The sequence below is a fragment of the Mustela lutreola genome, chromosome 7 (genome assembly GCF_030435805.1).
Source record: "Mustela lutreola isolate mMusLut2 chromosome 7, mMusLut2.pri, whole genome shotgun sequence".
NCBI lineage: Eukaryota > Metazoa > Chordata > Mammalia > Carnivora > Mustelidae > Mustela > Mustela lutreola.
Genome location: NC_081296.1, coordinates 106,180,113 through 106,192,674, shown reverse-complemented (window position 1 = coordinate 106,192,674; position 12,562 = coordinate 106,180,113). Strand labels below are relative to the sequence as shown.

The window sequence follows — 12,562 nt, the reverse complement described above, 5'->3', positions numbered from 1 at the left end:
TACGGTCACCAAAATTCTGCTATTTTGCCCCCAGGTGAAAGAACATTGAAAGCAGCTGCTCTTAAGCCATAATTCAGTTTATCCTTGTATAGATAACTTTAACACCCCAGTTCTGCTCCATTACTCACAGTCGCATTCTGTAAGGCTTTCGTCCTTCACCAGGTAGTAACTTGAATGTGGTCACCGCTGGGAACAGAATATTCAAACATTTCTAAAGTTGGATCTACTTACATTTATGATGATGTTCAAAGATTCATCATTGGGGAGGAAAATACACACACTCCGGCGGTCTTGCATGACTCTGTTGTTATGGAAGTTCAATTTGTTCATTGTGTTGTGGGCTCTCTAGTGGTCAGGGCTGGGCTCCAAGTCCTCGGCAATTCCTCTGGTTCCGAGCACTCCAAAGCCAGACTCCGCTCCTCATCACACGCCCTGCAGGAGAAGCAGCATGATGTTCCACTGCGTAGGTTTCATAGCTGTAGGAAAAGCCCCAAAGCCAGCCATAAATAATGGCAGCGAGACTGGCGAGGAGAGAGCCAGGAGATGAGCAGCCGCACAACTGCTCTTGGCACCGGGACAGCAAGTCTCAGAGCTGGGGTTGTCTGGCTTAATAAATGAGAACTCCCTGAAATGTGTTTTGTATTTTGCCCACTATCAACTGCTTTAAAACTTTCATTCACAGTCATGAATTAAACATAAAGCCAGTGTGTACCTCATACATTCAAAGCAGTGCTATGTGCTGCAAGGCTTGCAAAGGCAGAGAACCTGCCTTCGAGGAGCTTCCAAGCTCCCGTGGGAGATAAACGAATGACAAAACAGCTGCAACAACAAAATTCTCAATCTTGCTCTTTTTTTCCATTACAAACTCAAGTTAAATGTCTTGGCATTTTCATTACATTCCTTCTTCAACCACTGTGGTCTGGCTTTTACTCTTTTGCTTCGCCAATGTGGTTCTGCCAAAGGCAGTCAGGATCTCCAGACCATCAGCAGAATCTCTAGGACTCATTCAGTTGATCTCTCTCCCTTAAGGAGGTTAAGCCCTACTTAAAACTTTTTACTCCCTGAGTTTTTACGGCATTGCTCTCTCTCTCCTGATCCTTTAACCTGATGACACAAACAATACCTCTATGTACTTTACCAACCAACTAACATGTAAAAATAACAAAACTGTATATATCGACCATGTTTGTATACAAAAGAACTGTGGATATCTAATCAGTTTATTAAACACATTATTTCTTTTTAGATTTTATTTATTTATTTGTCAGACAGAGATCACAAGTAGGCAGAGAGGCAGGCAGAGAGAGAGGGGGAGGCAGGCTCCCCACTGAGCAGAGAACCCAATGCAGGGCTCGATCCCAGGACCCTGGGATCATGACCCAAGCTGAAGGCAGAGGCTTAACCCACTGAGCCACCCAGGCTCCCCTAAACACATTATTTTTTAACTTCTCTCAGGTTTCAATGTATACATTTTTTTTTTTTGGCAAGTAATGAAGATTTATCTCCAATCTTCAATACTCACATCATTTCTGTGTTTCATGACTTATTGCTGGCAAAACTTTGGAGAATAATTTTAAAACAATGGGGGATAATTTCTACTTTTAAATGAGTGTGTCTACACTGTTTCATATATTATTGCAAACATAACACTATTCAACCAAGATATGTTAAGGCTAGTTGCCCCTCAAGCCAACAGTAATTATTTTTCTCCAACAGTATTTATATTGTCTCTTTCCGGCAGACAGAGCAGAAGAGAATTTCCATGAATACAAATTGTTTTACCAATCAGAGAGTATAACCACACAGTTTTAACAAAAAAGCTCATATAAATCAAAGCATAAATGAGATATAATCTGGTCTATTTGCTTAAGGTTAAATGTCCACCTGTTATCAGCAGGAAATGGGAGAGAATATGATCTTATATGGCATTAGGAGTAAACATAAACTATTATTTATTCTTAAAGTATGAATAAAAATATCATCCACAAGGCAGCTATTCAAACTGAGTAAAAACAAATGGTAATCTTATATACAGTATTTCCTTATTAGAAAGGTGACCAGAAGCCCCCTTAGAAGTATTCTGCTTTTCTTAAAGGATCAATAGCAATTGTTTCACATTAAGTTGTAGCCAGGACCTTACACTATAGGATCACCGAAGTTCAGCATGGCAGTTCATCTCCAGTATGGGATGGTTAGGCCATGTTTCTCCAACCATGAATTAAGTGCACCCCAAGTCCAATCCACTTTTAGTTCAACAGTTCCAAAACACCAGTTGTAAGACTGGGGTTGGTTGCCTCAGAATCACCTGGGTATGTGTAATAAATACAGAATCCTGAGCTCTCTTAGAATCTCCCAGGTCAGGGTTCAGGAATCTTAATCTTTTTAAAAAGCTCCCAGGTATTTCTGACACATAGATATAAAAACCACACTTGAATGAACAGAAGGAAGGTACCGAGCAGATTGTTGGTTATAATACCTTCACAGCATACACTGGGAAAACATCATGAGGTATAGAACGAGGAATAAGCAACATATGTAACTTTGCTTCATATCATTGCTGTAACTGGAAAAAAAAATCCTCAATATTAAAGGCTCTGAGGAGTCCTGCAGGCAATTTCTTAAATTTCTTTAATTTACTTGGTCACTGAATACTTTCCCTCTCCTCTAAGTCCTATCTATTAAGGTCCTGTAGAATAAATTCTTAAACATACCATTTGAGAAGTATGGCTATAAAGCAATTCCCTTGTCACATCCTAAAATGACAGATTTTTTCTTATATACTGATCTATTCTAACACTTAGGTCTCCTCTCTATTAAAATATTTTCAAGAAGAAATTACAGGCTATCATTAAAAGCATCTTACTTAAATTCAAAATCTTAAATGATATTAATCCCAGTGTAATTCTTATTTAAATCTACACCTCAAATTGAGTTACTCCTATAATTTTCTATTCCTAATTAAACCAACTAAAGGGGGAGTATTTCTCTTGACCTACTTTCTAGAATTAAAAAAATAAACTAAGGAAAAAATATTTTCTGAGGCTTGAGATGTTTCCAGAGCTTCATTAAGATAATTTTCAAATTTCATTTGAGTACAATTTTTACTTATTTTATGATTCAAATAATGCATTAAAAAACAAAAAAGATTGGAGGGGGATTATTAAAGAAAATTTCATAAAAAGTAGAGTCTTTAAGAAGCAGTACTGCTCCTTGGCTGCCTTTTCTGCTTTGAGGATGGCAAACTAAAAAGTCCTAAAAGAGAGATAGGATGAAATTTTTACTTCATCCAAGACTGCATGAAAGCTGATTAAAAGGTTCCAATGAAACAGTAAAATGTCTATATCTCTAATATGCTCCAGTATAAAATTTAATCATACATTGCAGACAGTCCTGGGGAAAAGAATCAGACTCAATTTATACCAATTTGAATTGCAGGAAGTAGCCTCTGAGCCACTGGCTACCTATGCTCTGTTCTCAGCTGAGTCCCAACTCAACCCCAGGAGAGCAAATGTCCTACTCCAGGCAGCCCTTTTCTGTCCAGGGATCTCAGGGTGGATTATTGTTTTTAGGATAGATATTTATGAAGAATACATCATGTTGTAGTGTCATATTCTCAGGTAACAACAAAACAGCTTTAATAATGATCAAACCAGGGGTGCCTGGGTGGCTCAGTGGGTTAAGGCCTCTGCCTTCAGCTCAGGTCATGATCCCAGCGTCCTGGGATTGAGCCCTACATCGGGCTCTCCCCTCTGCGGGGAGCCTGCTTCCTCCCCTTTCTTTCTCTCTGCCTGCCTCTCTGCCTACCTGTGATCTCTGTCTGTCAAATAAATAAATAAATACAATCTTTAAAAAAAAAAATGATCAAACCACCTCCTGTCATCTTTATTAATATCTAACTTACAAATAAAATATGTTAAGCTAGAAGATTCCCCCAGTTGAATTTTAAACCCACATTTTTATAAGTCCCTCATTTCCTGATAAGCCCCATTGGTTCAAAGTTACTTTGTTTCTTTTAAGAATCAGGAAGCCACCACCTGATGTGTGTACACTGAATACCAGTTTTCATTTTTTAGAAATTATAGGAATTATATAGGAACTAATTATATATACAAATATAATAATATATAATATAGGAGTATTATATAGAATATATATAAGAATATTATATAGAAATTATAGGAATTAATCTTTAAACTGGTTCATAAAAGTATGAACTCTAGTTTATGATAATATATCAACACTGGTTATCTGTTATGACAAATGTAGCACCCTCGTGTAAGATGTTAACAATGGGGGAAAGTGGGTGCATGTGGGTTTCTACGAACTCCTGTGCTCTTCGCAAGTCCTATATATCTAAAAGTATTCTAAAATAATAAAGTATACTAACAAAAAAGAACCAGGTTGCCAGATATCTCCAACACATGATATAATCTCACTCTGAATGGAGGCAAAGGAGGATTCTCAATTCTGAGATTGTCACCCTAAAAAAAATGAACAGGTGGTACTGTGATATGATGACTTCTATAAGGCAAGCATGGTGAGTTAGCCACTTTTCAACAGTCAACAAGGTGTCTTTATTACCTAACAAAAACAAGATCAAAATTTACCTTGGAAAACTGGATCACAGAGAGCCCTTTTAATTTAATTATTATACATTTAGGAAGCTCACGTCATACACACAGTACCATGATATTTATTTGCTAATAAGCAGAATACAATAGCAATAGAAGATGTGCTCCTACACCTTTGAGCTCAGGATCTTGTTAGGGACATACCTCTTGCCGAGAAACTTAAGATAATGATACTGTCTTTGCTTCCCAAGAGCACATGTATTCTGATGGGCGACTCTCATGGGAAGACATCTGACAGCATGAAATATATGAGTACTGCGGTATCATTTTTCATTTTGGAATAAATAGTATACAGCCTCTTTAGTGTCTGGTATTCGTAAAAGTGATATCCAAACACCATTGGTAAAATGGCTTGGTTTTTTTCCCTCATTGATTTATTCATTCATTCCACGTATACACATTAAACACCTACAACATTCTAAGTGTTGTCATAGGTGCAGAGCATATAACACTGAACAAAAAAATTTAACTCCACTGCTCTGGTGGAGAGAGACAATAAACATATAATGTAGATGGTGATATCTACTGTGAAGAAGAATAAACCCAGTAGATGAGAGAGTTGACGGAGATAAGGTGGTAGCGTAGATGCTATTTCATACAGGGTAATCAATCAGGAGAAGCATCTTTTATAAGTTGATATTTGAGCTGGTAACAGAATTAAGAGAGGGATATCATTTCCTTCTCTCCTTCCTTCCTTCCTTCCTTCCATTGATCCATCCATCCCAGGGGAAGTGTTCCAAAAGAAAACAGTAAATGCCCAGGTTCACCTACTCTTCAGAAAAGACAGAATAATAGCACTAATTATAGCTAACATTTAGTACATACTTAGTATGTGCCAGGTGCTACTGTTGAGCACTTATGGTATATTAAAGAAAACTGTAGACTCTTTGCCATGCTTCCTATTAAGAGATGGGTTCTATATCCCCTTCCCTTGAATCTGGGCTAACTCATGTTTGGTTAGAAATTCTGCATCATGGATAACTCATTTGTGTAAATGCTCTTGGTATGTTACTTCAAATCTCTACATTACTGACATTATGGGTCAAATATCCTTGTAGTGTGGGACATCTGGGGGATTGTGGGATGTTCAGCACCATTCCTGGCCTCTACCCACTAGATGTTAGGAGAATCCCCCCACTTCCCAGTTGTGACAACCCCAAATTTCTTTGGATATTGTCGAATGCCCCTTTGGGGCAAAATCATCCATTGTTGAGAACCAACTACTGAGAGTAAGTTTCCTTAAATTCATTACTCTTCACCATCAGCTTTTTTTTTTTTTTAAATATAGGCATATCTTGTTTTATTGAACTTTGTTTTATTGCATTTCACAGATAATGTGTTTGGCGGGGAGGAGGGGTTATCAGTTTTGTTTTGTTTTGTTTTTAAACAAATTTAAGGTTTGTAGAAATCCTGCTGGCAACATTTTCCCAACAGCATTTGCTAACTTTGTGTCTCTGTTTCATTTGGTAATCCTCATAACATTTCAACCTTTTCATTATTATTATATTTGTAATGGTGATGTGTGATCAGTGATCTTTAGTGTTACTACTGGAATTGTGTGGGGTGCCCATATAAAACAATGAACTTAATAAATAAATGTGGGTGCTCTGACTGCTCTGCCAACCACCCATTCCCTGTCTCCCTTGCCTTCCTAGTCTCTGCAAAACAATGATACTGGAATAAGAACAATTAGTAACCCTACAATGGTCTCTAAGCGTTCATGTTAAAGGACAAGTTCCATGTCTTCTACTTAAAATCAAAAGCTAGAAATGATTAAGCTTAGTAAGGAAGGCAATGCAAAAGCCAAGACAGGCTGAAAGGTAGGCCTCTTGCACCATTTAGCCAAACTGTGAATGCAAAGGAAAAATTCTTGAAGGAATGTGCCACGTCAGTGAACAAATGCCAAGAGAGAAGGAAGGCTGAAAGAGTTGAGGAAGCTACAGAAAATGTATGCAGCTAGCATGAAGTTAAAAAAAAAAAAAAAAAAAAAAGCCATCCCAATAACGTACAAGTACAAGGTGAAGCAGCAAGTGCTGATGTAGAATCTGCAAGTTACCCAGAAGATGTAGCTCCAATAATAAATGAGGGTGCTACACTCAACAACAGATTTTCAATGTTGTGAAACAGCCTTCTGTCAGAAGATGCCATCTAAAAAATTCATAACTAGAGAGAAGTCAATGCCTGGCTTCAAAGCTTCAAAGGACAGGCTGACTCCCTTGCTCAGGGCTAATGCAGCTAATGACTTGAAGTTGAAGCTAACACTCATTTACCAATCTGAGAATCCCAGGGCCCTTAGGAATAATGCTAAGTCTACTCTGCCTGTGCTCTGTAAATGGCACAACAAAGCCTGGACGATAGCTCATCTGTTTACAACATGGTTTACTGGATATTTTAGGTCCACTATGGAGACCAACATTCAGGAAAAGATTCTTTTCAAAATATTACTGCTCATTGCTTGCATACCTGGTTACCCAAGAGCTCTGATGGAGACACACAGCAAGATTAATGTTGTTTTCAAGCCTGCTAACACAACATCCTTTCTGAAGCCAATGGATCAAGGAGTCATCCTGACTTTCTAGTTTTATTATTTAAGAAATACTTTTCATAAGGCTCTAGCTGCCATGGGTAGCCATTCCTCTGATGGATCTAGGCAAAATCAATTGAAAACCTACAGTCACCATTCTAGATGCCATTAAGAACATCATGATTCATGGGAAAAGGTCAAAATATAAACATGAACAGGAGTTTGGAAGTCGTGGATTCCAACTTTCATTGATGACTTTGAGGGATTCAAGACTTCAGTGGAGGGAATGACTGCAGATGTGGTAGAAACAGTGAGAGAACCAGAATTAAAAGTGGAGCCTGAAGACAAGACTGAATTGCTACAATCTCAAGATAAAACTTGAATCAATAAGAAGTTGCTTTTATTATAGATGAGCAAAGAAAGTGATTTCTTGAAATGTAACCTACTACTGGTGAAGAAGCTCTGAAGACTGTGGAAATGACAACAAAGTATGCAGAATACAACATAGGTTTAGATGATAAAGCAGCAGAAGGGTTTGAATATTGAAGCCACTTGTGAAGTGAGTTCTACCGCAGGTAAAATGCTATCACACGGCATCACATGAGACAGAGAAATTGTTCATGAAAGGAAGAGTCAACTGATATGGGAAACTTCATTACTGTCTTATTTTAAGAAATTGCCACAGCCACCCCAACCTTCAGCAACCACCACCCTGATCAGTCAGCAGTCATCACTGCACAGGCAAGACCTTCCAGTGAAATAATTATGACCTGATAAAAAATGAGATGATGGTTAGCATTTTTTTTTTAGCAATATAGTATTTTGAATTAAGATACATACTTTTTTTTAAGTTTTATTTATTTTATTTTTTAAAATATTTTATTTATTTATTTGACAGAGAGAAAGAGAGAAATCACAAGTAGATGGAGAGGCAGGCAGAGAGAGAGAGAGAGAGAGAAAAGCAGGCTCCCTGCTGAGCAGAGAGCCCGATGCGGGACTCGATCCCAGGACCCTGAGATCATGACCTGAGCCAAAGGCAGCGGCTTAACCCACTGAGCCACCCAGGAACCCAAGGTACATACCTTTTTTTAAGACATAATACTATTGTGTACTTAAAAGATAACAGTATAGTGCAAATACTACCTTTTGTATGCACCGGGAAACCAAAAAGTTCATTGGACTTGCTTTACTACCATATTCACTTCTCTGCCGTGATCTGAAACCAACTTGCAATGTCTTGAGGTATGTCTGTAATAGTACAACATTTACTAAACACATACTGTCCAACTAAATGTCAGCAATTGAGTCAAAACTCAGAAACCTGGCTTGAATCTTGAAGACAACTTTTTCAACTTTTTGAATGTCTTACTAGCCTCTGGCTTCAGAGGCCACTTTGATGTTTAGCCTTCTTGAAACTTAAATTTTTAATGGAGTGTACTGCCAAACTTCTCACATAAGTACACTTCCATTATTATCAGGTACTTATTCCTGAAGAGTTCTAGATTTTGATTTTATACCTGGAAATATAGAAACAAACATGGAAACAAGTAATACCTGAGTTTCAGTTTGTATGCTAGGCATTATGAAGTTATTTTTTCTTAAGTAAGGGTAATTTGCTTATATTAAGAGTCATTTTGGGACTATAGAAATATTTTTCTCACTTAATTTGAAGAATAAGTAAATTGAACACTTTTCATTTCATGTCCTTTTTTTTCCAGTTACTGTTTTATCTGAAAAGGAAAGTAGTTGCTATCTATCAACTACCTGGAGCCAAACCCTCTAGAAAGAACATCACTCGTTGCTCTTTGCCATGTTCCAACCATTGCTCTCCAAGATAAATGAAGGACTGTGAAAAGCTTAACATCACCTTTCATATGGTTGAACCTCAGCTATTTAGAGGCCACAGGGAAAGAATACTGATTAAAAAGATGGACTTAACCTTTCCAAAGAGTCAAACCTGAGTCCTAATATGGATTCTACAATGGCCACAGGCAAGAAACCTAATCTCTGAGCTGTAAAATATGTAATTTTGGCCTTCTAGAACTATTAAAAAGGTGAAACTGAGATAATGAATATAAAGTATTAGGTATCAGGTTACTGGGTGGATGGTTCATTGAAACAACAGTCATGTGCTGCCAGGTCATAAAAAGGCACATCTACAACTGATCAGCAAAAATACATATCACCTAGAGATCTGGAATTTAGAGCCAGATGCAACAAGTCGGCTAAACTTTGGGGTGGGGAAGGTAAGTGTAATGTTGATTATAAATGGGGCAGTTACATTATACTAGGTGGTGACTCCTTTGAAATTTTATGATTGAAAAAGAGAAAGTGTATATGAATGCATAGGTTCCAATATGCTGGTTGACCAAAAGATGCAATGTCGAAGACATCTGTGTAACTCTCTTTGGCACCTTCTTTCCACCAGGAGTGCCCCCTCTCCAATCCCACATGTTTCCAGTGGGGCTATCAATCAGTGTATTCTCTACTTTGGAAGGGTGAAGAGATGACATAGGGTATGAATGTGACCAAAGCTGGCCAAACGGGTGCCCCATTCTCCAGTCCCAGTGCTTGGTCTGAAGGGTGAATGTATAACCCAAGTGAAGCCAGAATTCTTCCATGAAATCTGTTATACAAATGCTGGGTTGGAGAGAGCTACTCCTCTCCTTGGACAAAGGATAACACTCTCTTGGATGAATATTCATCATTAGCAAAGAAGACCTGGAAGGCCAAAAAAAAAAAAAATCTGAGTAACTGAAAAGTTTAGGTGTTTGAGTTGCAGTTCTGACACCACTATTCTGGATGAGTAGAACACATAGCAATTTGAGAAGGGATCAGTTTACAGTACAGTCGTAGCAATTTTAGTAAAAGCATGTATTTTATTTTATTTTTTTTAGTAAAAATATCTTTAATTTGGGGTCTATTATACAAATGTGGCAAGGAGAAAATCTGCTAACTACCAAATGCAATCTATAACCTGACTCTAGCATTTTTACACTACACACTATAAGTGGCTGTGTATGTTACTTGAAATGCAGCTGTGATATATAGTTAGCATATGTAAAGTAGTATGCAAATATACATATTTTATCTATGTGAGTATATTTATAAATTTTACATATATGACATGTGCATGCAAGCACCTACATATAATACAAGTAATAACTACACTTGAAATGCAGTTATTGAATCAAGAGAAATGTTAAGTTTGGAAAGTAGGAACATAGTGAGAGGCAATATAATGTGCGGCTTAAGAACCTGGATTCAGACTGCCTGGATTTGGATCCAAGCTGAAAGGCTTGGAACCTGGGTATCCTTGGGCAAGGCTCTGTATTTCTTTGTGTCTATTTTTCTCACCTCTGAAATCAAACTGTTGTGAAGAGTATTAAATTAGCTACTCTTTACTACCAAGTACCATTATTGATGTTGTGTTATAGAAAGTAAGGGGAAGAACTGCTATTTGGTAGTGGTATGGTGGTTAAATCAATCTATTCTGTCAATCATCTCTTGAGTTCTAAAAGAAATAATGCTTTTCTCTTGTTTGTAGCTAATAGATTATTTTGTTTCTCTATTTATTAATGAGATTTGTTACAGGCACCTTGGAGCTGGGAATGGCAAAGCACCTTTCAATCAAAATGGATTTGAATTGGTGCCAACTAACGCTTATCATACTCTAAGGAATAAAATTACGTTGCTGGTCCTACAAATGTTTGTGCCCTTTGACCCAATAGTCTGACTTCTGGCGAATGTATAAAAAGGAAATAATTCAACCAAAGTACATCATTTTTTTTGTAAATATAAATTAAAACTACAATAAGATAATCAACAACACAAGAAACAACAGGTGTTGGTGAGGATGTGGAGAAAGGGAAAGCCCTCTTGCACTGTTGGTGAGAATGCAAACTAGCGCAGCCATTCCGGAAAACATCATGAAGGTTCCTCAAAATGTAAAAAACAGAACTACACTAAATGATGTAGTAATAGTACTACTGGGTGTCTACCCCCAAAACACAAAAACACTAATCCAAAAGGATACATGCACCCCTCTGCTTATCACAGCATTATTTACAGTAGTCAAGAAATGGAAGTAGCGTCAGCATCCACTAATAGATGAATGGATAAAGAAGATGTGGTATAAATATACAATGGAATATAATTCAGCCATAAAAAGAAAGAAATCTTGCCATTTGCAATGATAGGCATCCTATGAATGGGAGAAGATATCTGCAAATGATGTATTCAATAAGGGGCTAATATCATATACAAAGAATTTACACAACTCACCACCAAAAAACCCCAAATAACCCAATAAAAATATGGGCAGAGGGCCTGAATAGATATTTTCCCAAAGAAGACATACAGTGATGTTCAACACCACTAATTATCAGAGAAATACAAATCAAAACCATAGTGAGCTATCACCTTATACCTGCCAGAATGGGTAAAATCAGAAAGACAAGAGATAACAAGTGTTGGCAATGAGTGGAGAAAAAGGAATTCTCATGCGCTGTTGGTGGGAATACAAACTAGTTCAGCCAACTGTGGAAAACAGTATGGAGGTTTCTCAAAAAATTAAAAATAGAATTACCATATGACCCACTAATTCCACTACTAGGTATTTACCCAAAGGGAAAAAAAAACTAATTCTAAAACTAAAAAACTAATTCAGAAAGATATATGCACCCCTATGCTTATTGCAACATTATTTACAACAACCAAGATATGGAAGCAACCCAAGTGTCCATCAATAAGATGAATGGATAAATGGTGGTGCATATAGATAAAATAGAATGTCACTCAGCCACAGAGAAGGACGAGATCTTGCCATTTGCAAAAAAAAAAAAAAAAAAAAAAAAAAGGATGGACCTAGAGGGTATTACACTAAGTGAAGTCAGACAGAGAAAGACAAGTACCATATTCACTTGTATGTAGAATCTAAGAAACAAAACAAACAAAAAGCAGAAAGAGATCCAAAAATACAAAGAACTGGTGGTTGCTAGAGGAAAGGGGAGTGGAGGGCTAGGCAAAATGGGTGAAGAGAGTGGGGGATACAGGCTGCTAGTTATGGAATAAAGAGGTCATGGGTATTAAAAGGTACAACATAAGGAGCAGTCAAGGACACTGTAATAGCATTATATAGTGACAGATGACAGCTACACTTGTGGTGAGCATAACACAGAACCTTGTTAAACCACTATGTTGTACACCTGAAACTAATGTACACTTTGTGTCAACCATACTTTAACTTAAAAAAAAAAGGTAATGAGAGCTTTACAATTATTTTTAATATTTCAAATATGCTGATAAAACTGGTACAGTATATTAAAAAAAGAAAACCTGGCACGTTTATCCTTGGTAATATTTCAAGGAAAACTGAGAGTGTTCACTTAAGCAATTTTAATACTGC

General features: G+C 37.3%; 1 protein-coding gene across 5 annotated transcripts in view; it reads right to left on the bottom strand.

Moving 5' to 3' along the window:
• FRMD6 (FERM domain containing 6) overlaps positions 1-12,562 on the bottom strand; it is a 73,994-nt gene that overhangs the window by 35,119 nt on the left and 26,313 nt on the right. For 3 of the 5 annotated variants that reach the window (XM_059182081.1, XM_059182086.1, XM_059182083.1), the window contains exon 2: positions 232-476. In XM_059182081.1, the coding sequence (XP_059038064.1) occupies positions 232-330 (99 nt within the window). In that variant the 5' untranslated portion in view covers positions 331-476. The remainder of the gene's footprint in view (positions 1-231; positions 477-12,562) is intronic. The other 2 variants (XM_059182082.1, XM_059182084.1) reach the window with 1 other exon arrangement.